Consider the following 16,129-nt stretch of genomic DNA (forward strand, 5'->3'; position numbering starts at 1 on the left):
CACGCAAGGTTGCACTGGGTCCGTTACTACCATAATACGTAGCAGCAAGAATGGGGCTTGAATGGGCGCGGATGGCGATCCGGGAGCCGTGCTGACGGGGACGACCCTGGTTTGACAGAATGGGGTCGACAGGCCGACAACCGACTTTTCAGCAAGGGCGACAGCTGCCAGGCAAAGCATTGCATATTATCGAATGATATGCGCTGATAATATTTCTTTCTCCAATAATTACGTGCACTGCCTATTTTGGTTTCGTTTTCCTCATTTTCGAGCGTACATATTACACATTATCATATCAATTTAAGGGCTGAACCCTCAATCCAAATCTACCTTTCGAGCATTTATGGAGCCGACTGGTAGGTAGGTATGTGTATATGTACGTAAACCCGTAATGGCCACCTGGCGATCCTGAGAACATGTTAAGATCTTCACTACGGGAGATAGCCGCTGATGTCTAGCGTTAGTTATCTTTTCAGGGGCACTCTTCCGTCTTTGCGATAACATCATATTGGGACTTATCATGCGCACTGATGGAGAAGGCCATGGTTTGTATCTACGATACACCTGTGGATCTCTTTTCGCCGCCGACCTTCAACAACACTCTACATAATAGTAAGTAGGTAATAGGGAAATGCTCAGCAGCATTTAGCGGTGAGAGTGTCGAGCTCGCTACGCCAACTCTCGATGGCTCTACTATCGTGACAGGGACGACCTGACGGTAGCGAGATATCCCAACGTGGAGATGATACCTAGATATGTATTAGAATTGACATGTATTAGTATAACTACCTAGGTATTCGGGTACTCCTGAACGTCGATCTCAACTATGCGCCACCCTTGATATCAAGGTTGAAGTCCGTACTCGTTAGAGTCCTTCAATACTGCAGTGGCTATCCGTACTTGTGTGATGCTGGAAGTGCAGCATGAGGCATGCCGATTTCATCTGATAATGAATTACTTGATATGGATTATGTTTATAGATCCTTGTGATGGTTGTATCAAACGCATGTATGTATGTCATCAGATAAAAATAACTGGCGGCGCCTCTTATTGATCATTCATCTAATTACCAGCCACCAGCCACCAGCTTCCCCTGCAAAATTAGTCGAAGAAGGACGTCTTCTCGACTGGATCTACGGAATCAAAGGAGAAAATGCGGGTGTTGTATCGTTGCCATAATCTCAAAGCTCCATCGTCTTCACAGTGGCTGGGAACTCGGGCTGCGCCGAGATCTAATAATTTCGTGTTTCCTAAATAGAGTTTCTTGACTCCTTTGCGGCATGGCCGTCGAACTATTAGCTCTCGGGCCGCGGATAGATATCCTGATCCGAACTTGTACCGTAAGATCCTCATGAACTACGCCTTGTGGTGCTTCGTGGTGGATCATCCTGGTCCGATACGTCAGTGGAGGTCCAGATGCGTACAGACCACATTTTGATGAGGCAATGAAGATACAGTTGATGGAAGACTACAATGAGTTCCTTCTATTGTTGGAAATTCTGCTTCAGTTGTTTCCATGAACCGATATAATGACTTACTCTCTCGTGTCGAGTGGGAACAACAACTCAAATCTATCACAACACCATGCTTAGGTTGCTGGCATCGTCTCGAGGTGGATCTTAGACCTTCCAAACTAGTTGTCATTTGAGGAACTATGTGTCAGCTCGCAACGTGGCACGCACTGGCGTTTTTCGTCTTAGGTTTGGGACCCAGTTCCAATCATATACTAATCTTGCATCGAGCTTTGTACTTGACCTTCTTGAGTTAGGACACCACGATAGCGTCCCTAAGCGAAGTATCACACGCTCCTCTTGGTAAGATTTTGACTACAAGTGCTGGCTGAACGACGAATCCAAGGATTCTCCTACTTCGATCATAGCTGGAGGTTTTATCATACAGGAATTTAATTAGTCCTGCGGGCATATGTTTATGCTGTGAGATACATGGCTATTCAGACTTGTACCTACCTACTAGATAGTTACTAGGCAGTCACACGATCATATGTTGTTAATAGGTAGGCAAATTATAAGCACCTTAATAATATAACCTATTGCTACCTTTGACAGCTTTATATTATTCGCGGACTCACATGACACCCTAAGGGGGCAACGAGTAACCGCTCGGTAACAGTCATCAATTATCGAAATGAACGCTTTTAATAGTCACTTCGAGCTGATAGTTTGATAAATACCTAGGCTTATATGGAACTGCCATGATAAGTAGCATGAAGGAGTCGGCATGATTGCCACTTTCTTGGGGAGATAAACGCTACTATTTCATTGAAAAACATGTACGACCATTCGTGTAGGCATAGACGCAAACAAGCCAATCTAGTTGAACGGGACATTCTCATTGTGACGGTTAACATGGTTCTAGAACAACAGAGTGGAAGCCATAGGTGCAGGGGATGGCTCGCTTCTAAACTAGAGCCAGGAAATAATCAAGGTTATCCATCTTTCTCCACATGTATCGAGGGCATACAGTCAATATATTTCTTGTTGTTGTTCTGACATAGTAAGTTAGCGCTGGGCATCAACGACGGGGAAAAGCTTCGAGAATGTTTTGGCTCCGAGACTCGAAATGAATTGATGTCATTGTCGTAATGCCTGTGAAATGAAGGTGCCGCTAGACAAGGCGCGGGAGATTCCCATGTCACGGATCAAGAAACGATCCATTTCCCTGAACCAATCCAAGGAAGGGCCATGGCTAAACATGCCCCCATGCCGAGTGAACGAAGCATGATCACCATGAGATCAAAGATTATCATGTTGAAATAAGGAGGGAAGAAAATGCAACCTGCCGTGATAATAACTCTGCGACTGCGAACTTGCCGGGACATCTTCTTGTTGGCGTCGTTGTATACGCTCATGTACGCCATCGTTGCACGGTGGTTGCGTTAGACGGGATAGCGTCTTTATTACTTACTAGGTACCAAGGCAGGTACCAATAAAAATATTCATGTCCCGTTTCTCGAAATCTTCCAGAATCTTGCCATATTGGGGATAGGGCCAATTTCAAGCCTGTCTAGGAAGCTCATGCGCCGGGGTACGTTGGCTGATGAGTCTATGTCCCTTTCCCCACAAGCATTCATCCCATAGGTCCGTAGGGCAACGGCAGAAGAGTTGTCGTAACCCACATAAGAAGACGCACTGTCGAGAACGTGGTTTCGTATCGTTTCGTGTCCTATTCTAACTGAGTAGCTGAGGAGTATGTACGACCTCACGAGGCCATGACTTGCGGATGGCTGCATCGACCCTCAGCTGAGCGTGCCTCCACGATAGAATGGAGTCCCATGAATTCGATTGAAGCTGGAAACCCGAGCACTATCCAATACTTACACACAATAATTATCTATGCAAGCTATGGACGAGAGTTACAAGACATCGTCGCGTACCCTAGGTACCTAGACTAGAACAGTTAGAAACCTTGGAACCGGGTCAAGGTTTTGGTTGCGTCGTTTGACGGGGAGAAAGAAAACAACATGATGCGTTAGGATAGAATTTTCATTATTCATCATATACGACACTGGTGATATTTGATGCTTTAAAAGTAAAATCTGATATCTGAGAAATCACTGGTACATAAATTATAAATCTATGTACGTACTGTGTACTATATATGTACATATGTATGTGTTTACGAAGTATATACCTAGTACTTACATATTTATATACACGGTACGTACTTGCTTGGTAGGTGCCCAGAGCCCAGGTAACGTCTAGGTCTGGAAGGTCTGCTGGGTGTACTTGCTCACCGGGTCGGGTCCGGTTGTTTGGAGCGCTGTTTCATTCCGGTACCAAAGAAAAATCAAAGTTAAACGGACGGCCTAAGCGCGAGGCAGGCACTTGGGCGCACTATGTACCCACTTACCTAGGTATGTACATAGTAAATATTAAACCTTGAACTGTACCTGGTATCCAAATAGGTACCGATTATTACATAATCATCTGATCTCTTTGTTTCCATCACATCTTTTATGATGAAAAATATGCTCGTACAAGCAATTCGACACCGTTTACATAGTATAATCGTCATTAAACAGCTATTTATGGAAACGGGGTCCTTCCACGAAGCCGGATTGAAGTAAATAAGGCAAGCAATTGCATCCCATACTGCAAAATTGCATGGATATTCTGCTGTCTCATCAAATCTTACCATGTCTTCGGTACGAGCCAAATCCCACATTCTCCCTTGAACATCTGGACAACTTAAGATGTTGAAACCACCCAGACCAGCCAGCCAGCCAGCTTAACCAGTCCCGACGGGAGGTGACTGGAATTTTCGGTATTTTCATTAATACTTGCCACTCGTCATCGCGCTTCCAATAAGATCTATCAACTGAAGAATCTCCCGAGACCCGTACCTCTGAATGTATCCGTATACTAGGTATATATGTATGTGCATATTTATAGATATGCACGTACGTGTTGCATACCTAGGTGTAGTGCTTCCACCTTTTCTCGGCACTGCACGTTACATATGCACCTAACGCATACTATATGCATGGACGGCATTTCCGTATTGACATCGTCTACGACAAAAGTCTGGTTAGCATCGTAGCTCCACGCGCATTCGACTCTCCAGGTTCTCGTAGAAACTTACCCTTAATAATGTCATTCACTTGTTGCAATGGAGTCATTATGCAAGACGGGATGTCTGGGGAGATCATGTCAATATCGCGGATAATATGGGCGGAGCATAATTGCGGGTCGTTTGCCAGGGTCGTATTTGTCTCTTCTGAACGCCAAGATAAACAGTGCTCGGACAGGTTCTCTCAACGTTTAAATAGAAACCGCACGATAAGTAAGTATTGTAAGGAACTACATACCTACTAGGTATACATACCGTACTGTTCAATGTTTTACATATATCTACCGGACAAATAGAAAAGAGCAGCAATGCCTTGATGAAATTTTGAAAATAAATACGAAATATCTTGACTCGGGACGTACGGAAAACTCCCGGAAATTTTGAACAAGGTAACATAATGTTAAAAATACCGAAATGCTTAGTGCAAAAAATGAGCATGACACTTGCCTTTGAAAAGTACTGCGTACCTACTAGGTAGTCACAGTAAAGAGAAAATTACTCGAAACGGTTAGTGTAAACCTAATAATGCTTTAGCGTATCATATGTGCATACACTTAGGCTACTTAGGTACTTAGGTAGCTGTAGCCCTACAGTATGTACGTACTGAGATGCGGTTTCATTGGACCTGACGAGACGGCAGGGTTATGAGGAAAAAAAGCGAAAGAAAAGGAGAAAAGTTTGTTAATATTAATCCTATTTAAATAGACAATTTTTTCCTACTCCTAGCATCACTACTAATACTTGACCATATGAATGCGAAGGTAGCTGCATCTCAGATTCGGATATCGTGTGTTTTACCTTAAGTCGTCCATATTTTTGGAGGTGCACTACTAGGTACGCAGAATACAGTACATACTACATACATAAGGTACGTAAGGCAGTCACGGACATATTTTTCCCTCTCGCTCCTTCCCAGTACTTTATCTACTTTATCTAGTACTTTGTACACGTACCTACTTAAGGTACTTCCTCAGGTTGCCGTTTGTGGTCCCTGCTCCTGTTCCTTACCAACTCGCATGCACAATCCACCCACCTGCACTTTTACTTACTAGGTTTGTCCACCGCCAAAACCACTACACCTGCACTCTCTACGTGCACTACCTAAAAAATACCCAAGTACCCACGTACCTACTTACCTACCACTCGTACGCTTACCTAAAATACCGTACCTCAATTTGATCATTTCAACACCTTCTCTCATATTATTTTTTCCTTTTCTTCCATCGTCACACATACCTTTTTTTTTTCTTTAATTCTTTCAACAACCTTTCATTCTTTAGATCACCTGGCGGAAGCTAATTACTATCTGCGAAGGCGTTCTCTATTTTCTACTACATCATTCTACGACCTTACCACCCCGGGTCCTAAATAATTCTTCGAGGTATGTTGGGATCACAAGCTGCCCCCATTCCAGCTCTCTTAGTCGACGAGCTCTAGATCCACACCACACGTTTTCTTTTGTTGCTTCGATATCCACTGCTTGGTTTGCACGACTTGTTGCTGCCACCGCTCTGGGATCTGAGCATTCTTTCACGTCCCTGTTACGCGTCGCATCTTCATCAACGTCTTATGCTTGATCTATCTGCTATCTTGAGATCGGTTAGTCGTGTTTTAGCTGCGGGTTACGAGTTCTAAGTATCTTGCATCACGGATGTCTTCGGTACTTGGCTCTATGACCAAGCTCCAAATCTACAAACACTACCCTGCCCTGCATCCCTTGTATGCTATGAATATCACAAAGCAGGCCTAGGCCCTCGACTCCTTACATTTTATCAGATTCATTCACTTGCTTTCGAGAGTACTGACTCGACTTGGTTTGTTCATAGGATTACGGACAATTTACTCCAATAGACGACATAGGACAGCGACTTCTGGGGTCACCTCCCTTCATCATATCCTCATAACGTCGACTCATACGGTGTACAGCCGCGACACCCCGACACCTCAACCCCGCCCTTGTCATCTTCCTCGATATCCGACTTAGTCCTATAAACAAAGACGTCGCAACGTGGACTGTACTGCTGTGCAGAAATTCCTCGATATCCGAAAGAGACGCCTTGGCGCATTACGCTACTCGATATTAAGAAGACTGATAAACCTTTGCGCAACTTCTACCTAGGTGTACATCGGCAACCCGACAGCACCGAACAACACATCGGCAGATTTAGGCGTATTGAAGCAGACGCTGACGCGTACCAAGTTGGGAATATTCTGCGAAAATACATACGATTAAGTTGATAGTGTTATATCTATCTGCTTATACACACGACACTTCATCGGTTGCATAGGACAGGGATTTAGGACAGGATTCTGTGCTACCGGGTATCGAACTCTACTTCTAAGAGATCCTAATAGGCAGCATACGTCTATATCGAACGCGCAGTGCAATATTTACGTGATACAGTCGATATTCCTCAACGCGATAGATATCGCTTGCTCTCCCGGGACTCACGGACTTGTTCACGTCAACATGTCCAAGTCACCGTCATCGGAGGTAATGAACATTACGAACATGCTAGACAAGAAGCACGCAGCAGCAGCAGCCGCAGCCGCCGCAGCATCAGGTCCCTCTCCGGATCACCAACTTCTCCCACACCCGCAGCTCACTTCGGCGGGTATGGATCGTGGTAACTCTCCACATGGATCTGAGAGCTCGTATCACTCAGGTCACCGTGTCGGACAGCCATTAGAAGCCCTAAATGGGATGGGCAACGGACGATCTTATGGTTCACCCTCTGCAATGCATACCTCGATGCCTTTATCTGATCCGAGCATGACTCCTGGCATGATGATTCCTGCCTTGCCACAGGTCAATCACGGATCAATGGCTCATGGTCTCCCTATGGCTTACAACAGCGCTCCTGAGATGGTACAGCGACCGCAGCCGCCGAGCAAGAATTTTGAGTGTCGTACTTGTGGCAAAGCATTTGCTCGACGAAGTGATCTGGCCAGACATGGTATGTAACTTTCTTACATGATATAAGTACAATGCTAACCCTAAAATTTAAGATCGAATTCACACCGGAGTTCGACCTCACGCCTGTGACTTTCCAGGCTGTAATAAACATTTCATTCAACGATCTGCACTGACGGTTCACCAACGAGTTCACACGGGTGAAAAACCCCACATGTGTGAGCGGTGTGGCAAGGTATTAATCCCATCTCTATCCATATAGGAAGCATACTAACTATAAGTTAAGCCTTTTAGTGATAGTAGCTCTTTGGCTCGGCACAGGCGCATTCATTCGGGTAAAAGACCGTATAAGTGCCCGTACGCCAATTGCCAAAAGACTTTCACAAGGAAGACCACCCTCACGCGGCACAAGAATTCGCATACTGGTACAGTGGAAGAGGCGGCAGAAGCCACAGCCGCTGCTCTAGCCGCTGCTCAGGCTAGTAGAACGGCAGCGAACGCTGGTCGGGTAGCCCATAGTGATGGCGAACCTGTCTCAAGCCACGCATCACCATTGAATACGCCATCACCGGGTCAGAGACACATGTCTATCTCGCCAAGCGCAGAATTGGCTACCTCGAATGTTATGCGAAACAATGAGTATTCGTATGTAAGCAATGGATCACTCCCGGTTCATATTCGCACAGATATGCAATCTCAGAGCCCTACATCGGTCCCTGCTTATGCTACCACGATGCGACCTACCTCCCACCCTACAGTCTACCCGCCACCTCCCACGCTAGAACCTAGTGTTGAATCGCATCAGTCAGGAACTGGTAGCGCCGGCGGAAGTCCTCATATGGGCAGCGTGGGATGGCAATCACCATCACACATGGCTTCTCCGACGCACAGCACGAGCGGCAGCAGCTACGTGTACCCGGATCCGGAGCAGCCGTTTCTAGGCAGCAATAGTCTTGGACAGATGTACTACAATGCGGGTGCTCAAATTCGACGACCGACGAGCACGGATCCTGGCTCGGCGACCTACGATGTCAAGCCCCGCCCGGACGCGCTATGGGCTAGCCAGTAGGGTGGCAACCATAGTAGTTTAGGCGCACTCCCGGACACCATGCTGCCGGCAACATGGCTACTAGCACCAGTAGCACCCTCTCCAGAGGCATCGTCATTCTCGCCGGAGACAGCGGAGATGTCATACCAATATCTCGGCGAGAACCAGCAGCAGGGTCAGTCGGGGCTTGGCCAATTCCAGTACCAGGTTGGTCCATCGCCAGATGGTCAATCCGTATATCCGCCGCCTGATGAGCCGCGATACCACTACCCGCATTTTGGTGTCTCGTATGATGCCCCCTTCTACGGAGGCAATCAATAGATTCCATTTGTCGCTTGCATCTTTTCTTTGTTTCGGAAGGCAAAATACCCATGGCACGGTCAGGAGTGATTATTTGCGACGCGTTCGAGAGGGGATTACTAAACGGCGTTTTTCTTTGCTCTTTTTTCTTTGTCTCATTGGAGGCTTCAGATCGGGTATCCAGTTGCCTCGGGCTGCTCGGGGCAGTTTTACCCAGCTCAGTTTAGAGGCGCGCGCCTCTCAATTAATCGACCCAATACACCAGTGGAACTTTATAATATAAAAGGCCCGATTTTCCTCTTGATGGATTCAACTGAGGTTTAAATGGCCACGATTCGCTTCTCCCTATTCTTTTGACCTACCCTGGTCGGGCTCGGCGATATATCATGACAGCAAAGACGGGCATAATCGGAGCAGATGGAGGGAAAACGGAAAATTACCTAGGAATGAGGATAAAGGAACTAGTTGGTTTACGGATGCGCGTATACGTTTTCTCTGCTAGTGGCTACATACTCGCAATTGGGATTTCACGACATGTGGTGAATTTTGCACTCAGCATCCCAATTGCTATATCCCGATAGTGCGTCAGCAGAAAGGTCTGGTGCCGATATTAAGCAATCAAGAATGAATTGAGGAATTTCGGCAGACTTTCGGATTTAGCAGCTTCTCATCCTTGATACACTCTAGACAGGCTATTCTACTGGATCTCTTGGTGTCTGCTAGATAAATATGCAGGTCGAGATAAGAGGCTAGATTCTAGGTAGCAAATCAACTTGTGATTGGATTGAGAACGGAAAACCTAGTAATCTTCTAGAAAAATGGACTACTCTATTTGTGAAAGTGTCTAATCCAACTATTCCGAGTATCTTAGGTACATTAGGTCTTACTATGTGTGATCCCAGATCTTATTTGCACCTACTCATGTATATCGCGATGGTTTCCCGGTACGGGACGAGATCTTCACGCTAAAACTATCCGGGGTAAGAAGAACCACTTATGAAGGTAAAAATGATTGGAGTTGCTGTGCTTTATCACAACGTCAAATCGTATTTACCTATATAATACCCCAGGAAGTTCGCATATTATTTTCTACCTAGTATGGATGTATCTTGTCTTAGCACTTAGCGACCGCACGGAGCTAAGATAGCGATCTTTACCCTCTTACCCATGCCAACTTACTGCCTACCTCTACCCACCTATACTGACCATGCCTCATAATGCTGGGAGTGTACAAGGTGATATCTGTACAAGGCTGGTTTCGGTTGAAGTAAATAAATGTTTAATCATCAATGACGTACCCTTTCTCGTACGATTATGACGATTTAAGTAGCAGCTAAGCAGTCAAAGAGGATGAAATGTGGATGGCGACCCCGGATTTGACCTTGTTGATTTTTTGATTTGTGATCATATGGGGCTACGCACATTTTTCCCTCATTTTTTTTCTTCGACGCCGCTCAATCACCTCAGCTAGAACCGGGATATTGCGGTTACTCCTATCGTTTTTAACCATGAAAAATTTCCCGGGGACATCGACTATATATTCTTGTCTCGAGGGCAAACCATCTCTTCGCGAGCTCTCGTGGCGCCTTAACATCCACTCGCCCTCCTTGGCGTTTGATCCCTGATCTAGACAACAACGAAAAGCCATGCGGGCCGTCTGAATAAGCGTGGGACTAGTTCCGAGCGTACTGAGAAAACATTTTTGATTATTCGATCATTGCATTGGATTGCTGGTGTGACAAGCATCTCCTGCACCTCCTGTGCCGCCGCGCGTATGCGAGCTGAAGAGGACCCTGGAGCCGAATTTTCTCTCGTACTATTAAACTGATGCTTTCTACTTAAACAGAAACGAAGCATCCTGGATTCTATTGGACTGATCGCAATTTCAGTTTGCGGTCTGGAAGCAGTGGTTGTTTATAAAACCTGGAAGAACCGAGGATGATCAGTTTCGTTGATTAATATTCTGCCCCTATCGCTGTCCTCGTGCTATTCTTTCTCCACCAAGGCGACTACTTCTAATACATGAACCCTTTAATACTTTCCATTGTTTGGATATGAAGGTCTGTCACTTTTAACGAGACCCCGTCGGGAATTAAGGGCGTATATACAACTCTTCTAGGAGTCTTGCCCTTACCCCTAAGAATTATCGAAACCGCCATCGCCTAGATTGAGAGAATATGGCAAGCATACAAGACTTGTTGTCGCCTGTCGTTGATAGAAATTCCAACGAGCCGGAAGCGAAGGGACAGGATGCGCTTTCTAAGAGCGATGACGTGCCAGAAACGACACACTTTATGGTGGAATTCATCTTAGATGTGATCTGTCCATACTGTTACATCGGACTTAAGAATCTGACAGCCGCCATTACGACCTACACAGCAGACCACCCAGAGGCAACTTTCGAAATAGTCTGCTCTCCGTTCATGCTCGACCCGTTGGCCACTCGAAGCGGTGAGTCCATCCCATTCAACCGTTATACCTACCTAGGTACTCCTTTACCAACGGGGAGGCCGCAATCCACCATAACCTAGAACGACTCCACTATCTCCCCTAGAGTCCAAGGCACATCCCAGAAGCACTTCCACAAACACCAACCCCAAGAAGAAAAACGCGACTAACTAGCGAACTGACCACAAATTCCCCCTAGCATACCCCAAAGCGACCTACCTCAACATCCCCAAACACAGCCTCGAGCACTGGCGCGACCTAGGCAAGCAAGCCGGCATCGACTTCACCTGGGAAGGACGAACGGGGAACACGCGGGACGCGCACAAGCTCCTGCGATACGCTCTAGAAGCCGCGCCCACCACGGTCCGAAGCACGGCATTCACATCGGCGCACCGACCGCAGACCCCCAAACAGGGGAAACCGCATTCGCCGGCCCCACTTCCAGATACCGCGTCCGGGACCCACCAGCGCGGGCCACCGCTGCAACTACGACTCCTATGCGCGCTCTTGCACGCGCACCATGAGACGGATGCGGATATTTCGTCGCGGGATTTTCTGAGCTCGCTGGTCCCCTCCGATCTCGATTTTTCACCTTCAGTCTTCACGGACCCGGCCTGGGACCGCGCGCTCGATGTCCTGTTCGCGGACGCGTGCGAGAGGCCGGGACTCGCAGTGCGCGCTGTGCCGACGTTTATTGTGAACGATCGGTACGTGATCGGCGGGGCGCAGAGCGCGGAGTTTTTAGTCGAGGCGCTGGGGCGGATACGGGTTGGGAAGGGGGGACGGGGGAGGGATAGGGGACAGGTGTTGCCTGTTGATGAGGGAGGTGTTTGTGCGAGGTTTTATGCGGATGGGGAGAAGGTGCCTTCGCCGGTGTTGAAGTGAGGGTTAGTAGGGTTGCGTGGTGTGGCGTAGTGGTATCAGATGGACTCGTTGGACATATTGTTGATTTTAAAAGGTACTGGAGACGATTTAGGAGGATTGTATCGCCCGGAAGAGCGGGTGAAGCATATTTATGAATCTCAGCAATCGAGGAATAGGCTCGAGATATCTGTACGTTTAGCGGCCTACCTGGTAGGTAAGCAATGGTCGGAAAAGCTTGGCGTAGGACGGTAAAGGGAACAGAACCCTCATAGCAGAAGCTAAATGTCAGCATGTGCGATTTTTTTACCAGCTTTTTATCATCATATTCGAACTTTCTTTTACCTTCTCTCGTAATTTTCGGTTGTAATTTGAGGCCATGCTTTTCTCCGTCCAGGCTGCTTAGTCTGGAGAACATGTGAAATCTATCTTGTAGACAGCAAGCAAACTCCAAGAGAGACGTATAGGAATGAGTCTAAAGAAAATTAAAAGAAAGATGTAAGATCCTACCTCTATAATAATAGGATAAGTTGGAATCTAAGTCACGTCATGGCACTCAACTTTGTTTTGTAGGTACTGATACCTTTTATTAAAAAGCAATGCAAAGGAACCGAAGCTCCCCAGAGTCCCCCCCAAAACGCCTCGTTATACCCAGCCAAAACACCGATGATGCTAGTTTTTCCCTCATTTTTAAAAACAGCATTATGCCTTAGGGAAATCACTCCTGGCCGAATACCAATGTAACCTTGCCACCATGGCAACGATCTAGAAGCCTCATGCTATGCCAGTCTGCTCTCGAACGGGAGAGGATCAACGCTTATGTTGTTCGAAAATGCTTCTCATATGCTCATTCTCGAACTTCTTCTGCACGCGCGAAGCCTTCTTACGCTTAGGCGGTGCCTTCTGAGCATTCACGTTTGCCTTTGTGCCACCACTAGTCGCCTTTTGACCGAGGGCTTTAAGCCTTCTAGGCATCTCATCCGTGGACGGGAGGGTCTCCTTAAACCACATAGCCCGGAATTCGTCGTCGACCTTGTGATGCAGAGCCGGGTTATCGAGCCATACAAATCTGTGCGTCTGCTCCTTTTTAGTTCGGACGGTGAGGATTTTATGCTCGGCTTCCAGCTCCATAAGTGCTTCGTCGCAGTTCGGCCACCCGTCCTTGATCGCCTTGACCTCTGTGGCCGAGGCATCGGTCTTGCTCTGGAGATACTCGAGAAGTGTGACCTTAGACGTGACGCCAGGCAGTAGAGGCTTGAATTCGTAGGTACCGGTTCGCCACTGCTCCGACTCGGGTAGGGATTTAACCTTCGGGCCTGGGCGGTACTGCATGCGAGAGTGGCGCTGCATCGTGGTCGCAAAGAATTTCTGCACGTGCTCTGGGTAGTGTTGGAGAGTTAGGTGGTCCATAATCTCTTGCAGCGTCTTCGGGGTGCCCTTTGCTTTGAGGAACTCGACCGCGTATGTAAGCTGCGTGATAATGTGGGAGCCGTAGTCTTGGGAGGCGGCGGCCGCAGCGGCAGCGGCAGGGGTGGCCAAGTTGTTGTTGGCTGCGTTTCCGTCGCGCTTCTGACGCTTTGAAGCCGCGCCATCGGACTTGGTCACCTTAGAGGGAGATGGCGAGAGTACCGACGACTTCTTTGAGCCGCCGGCAGGTTTTGTTGGAGACATGATGTATAGGTAGATCGAATCAGTTGATTAGGTTCTCTAGGTACTCGATGTGGGGTGATGAAGTGTGTGGTTGTTTGATGTTGATGTTGACCTCATCAATGAATGAATGGATGGGTAAAGAAAAGAAAGTGAAAGATGTACGAATGCGAAACAAGGCTGAAAAGTGTCAATTGATTCAAGCATGTGTTAGGTAATTTTTAAGGTTAGCTTCATTAGTGGAGTCCCCCAGTTATCACTGTATCTAAGTACCGATGTAACGTAGGTAAAGTGTGGCTTGTGGCTTGAAGAGGTATCCACTACGATTGTGGGTCTTAAACGTAAAACTGGCTAGCGGCTTTTTTAGTTGAGATTACCTAAATTTTGGTGAGATTGATCCATTTAACTCGACGTTAGGTGCATATCCTTCAATTAACGTTGCTTGCACCCTCACACTCGGGTCCTAGGCAAGAAACCAGGCTCCAGACTTCCCAGGTAAAGTTGAGACCAGCTCTGGGTTCTGCATTAGGAAATGTCAGCAACTCAGCATTGAACGATGTCTTTCGATGCTTTCCCATTTCCATTTCCTAATATGGCAATTGGGTGCGGATCTAATGGGGCTGATAACCCAAATGCATCCTTAAGGAATAAGATAAAACTTACATTTTAGAATTGCCTAAGATGGAAATGCATTGAGGATGGGTGATACGATTTAGTTTTGCGAAAAGTTGGAAAAGGTTGAGCAAGCGCGCGAGTGAGTGAGTGCGTGGGTTCGCGGTATTGATGTGAGGAAATTGCATGTGCATATGGTTGCCAAATAACCATGTTGTAAAAAAATCGTAGGTATTAGTCGCATTGGTAGGTACGGAGAGAGAATTTCAAATATGATATGCAATCCCTAGTACATCACTGGATGTCGGTAAATGTTGAATTCATCTAACACCGGATGACAAGATATTACTATTTTCCAATCAATAGGTATTGTTCATCGGGTTTATTAAAAATGCCTGTACTTAAAGTAACCGCCGTCCATTCCCTCTAGGGCTCTTTAGTTAATCAACTCTGCCAGTAAAACAATCATATGCTCATCTGACTCCTGGTAGTCATAAACCAAACAGCCTGATAAGACACCACTGAGAAATACGTAAGAACCAAACCAGGTCTATTAAGCATCGAGGACAGATATACTATCGCGAAGATATCCATCAACTCTTTGCTCGACATACTTGTACACACTCCTTACTCCTCCGAACAACCTCGTTCCCCTCCAAAAAAAAGCATCGAACCTTTAGGCCTCCTGCCCTTCTTGGGCCTGTAAGTATTGGTATGCACCGAAAGCGACCAATCCACCGATGAAGACGACGGCGTAGAGGGCAGTTCCGTAACCGGCCGAGCTTGTGTTGGCAGCCGGGGCGAGGGAAGGCTGTTGAGCCTTGGGGTGAGGGTCACCGGGCTGTATCAAAAGTCCGTCAGCATACCGGAGTACGATGGGGAAGAGTAAATCAGAGATATTGTTATTCCTACCTTTCGCTTTAGGGTACCGACAAGGAGTTGCTCTAGGGTTTCTCGGGCTTCGTCACTGTGGCCGACATCTTCGAAAGCCTCCGTCGCGTCTTGGCCGCCAACATCTAAAAGGACCTCTTCACCACCACTGCATTGACAAAGAACATTAGCTGACAACTGTACACGTAGGCACAAAAAGCCCGGGCCACATCACGAAATTAATTGGGGAGATTGAACACAATGGCAAAATCGAACAAAAATTCAATCGCATAACGTGTAAGACAGTGAATTGGCACTTACGGATGCTCATCAATGAACTTGGTAGAGTCGTAGATCTTATCGTGCACTACGATATAAAGATCTTTCTTGGTGTTGTGCTCAGCAACATCCTGATAGGTGAGCTCCTTCAACTCTGCCATTTTGCTGACTTGATTGTTATTTTCTGGAAACAAATCTAAGGGAATCGATCGCTCGAAAACAATAAAGATGTACAGGTAATGGATTCGGACACAAGTACAACCGGCACGGAGATTGATCGGGAGTTGAGGAGGAGTAAAGAGGACAGTTGGGGTTAAGGAGGATAAGAAAGTGAGATGGAGCTAGTAAATTGCATTGGTGATTTGATTCCAATCTTCTTAAAGTTCGAATCGCTTCTGTCCCCTAGAAATTTTAGGGAGCTAGCGGTCAGCGGAGGGTACGGTAATCCGAATCCTATTGTGAATTGAGCCAATCAGAGATGACCTATATCAATTTATCAAAACGCTGTGGGGATTATCAGCTAGCTCACCTAGTCCGCTTTTTTTTTTCTTTCCTTAAGA

The 16,129-nt window shown here is 46.7% G+C and overlaps 5 protein-coding genes across 5 annotated transcripts; 2 read left to right on the forward strand and 3 right to left on the reverse strand.

Moving 5' to 3' along the window:
• Window positions 1-2,585: 2,585 nt before the first annotated feature.
• GGS22DRAFT_92630 (uncharacterized protein) lies at window positions 2,586-2,983 on the reverse strand. The gene has a single exon (XM_047968430.1). It carries the CDS (start codon window positions 2,876-2,878, stop codon window positions 2,660-2,662), a length of 219 nt encoding a protein of 72 aa, XP_047821870.1. The 5' UTR covers window positions 2,879-2,983; the 3' UTR covers window positions 2,586-2,659.
• A 3,774-nt stretch (window positions 2,984-6,757) lies between these two features.
• On the forward strand, window positions 6,758-8,674 carry GGS22DRAFT_92640 (uncharacterized protein). The gene is made up of 3 exons (XM_047968431.1): window positions 6,758-7,547; window positions 7,600-7,739; window positions 7,791-8,674. Exons 1-3 carry the CDS (start codon window positions 7,061-7,063, stop codon window positions 8,571-8,573), a joined length of 1,410 nt encoding a protein of 469 aa, XP_047821871.1. The 5' UTR covers window positions 6,758-7,060; the 3' UTR covers window positions 8,574-8,674.
• Window positions 8,675-10,869: 2,195 nt separating this feature from the next.
• GGS22DRAFT_92656 (thioredoxin-like protein) lies at window positions 10,870-12,476 on the forward strand. The gene is made up of 2 exons (XM_047968432.1): window positions 10,870-11,303; window positions 11,500-12,476. Exons 1-2 carry the CDS (start codon window positions 11,030-11,032, stop codon window positions 12,183-12,185), a joined length of 960 nt encoding a protein of 319 aa, XP_047821872.1. The 5' UTR covers window positions 10,870-11,029; the 3' UTR covers window positions 12,186-12,476.
• A 35-nt stretch (window positions 12,477-12,511) lies between these two features.
• On the reverse strand, window positions 12,512-13,973 carry GGS22DRAFT_154951 (transcription initiation factor IIE, beta subunit). The gene has a single exon (XM_047960116.1). It carries the CDS (start codon window positions 13,830-13,832, stop codon window positions 12,972-12,974), a length of 861 nt encoding a protein of 286 aa, XP_047821873.1. The 5' UTR covers window positions 13,833-13,973; the 3' UTR covers window positions 12,512-12,971.
• A 718-nt stretch (window positions 13,974-14,691) lies between these two features.
• Window positions 14,692-16,117, reverse strand: GGS22DRAFT_154952 (cytochrome b5). The gene is made up of 3 exons (XM_047960117.1): window positions 15,612-16,117; window positions 15,333-15,459; window positions 14,692-15,261 (listed from the first exon to the last, which is right to left on the reverse strand). Exons 1-3 carry the CDS (start codon window positions 15,728-15,730, stop codon window positions 15,097-15,099), a joined length of 411 nt encoding a protein of 136 aa, XP_047821874.1. The 5' UTR covers window positions 15,731-16,117; the 3' UTR covers window positions 14,692-15,096.
• Window positions 16,118-16,129: the final 12 nt, after the last annotated feature.

This window comes from Annulohypoxylon maeteangense (assembly GCF_022496945.1).
Source record: "Annulohypoxylon maeteangense strain CBS 123835 unplaced genomic scaffold GGS22scaffold_3, whole genome shotgun sequence".
Classification (NCBI taxonomy): domain Eukaryota; kingdom Fungi; phylum Ascomycota; class Sordariomycetes; order Xylariales; family Hypoxylaceae; genus Annulohypoxylon; species Annulohypoxylon maeteangense.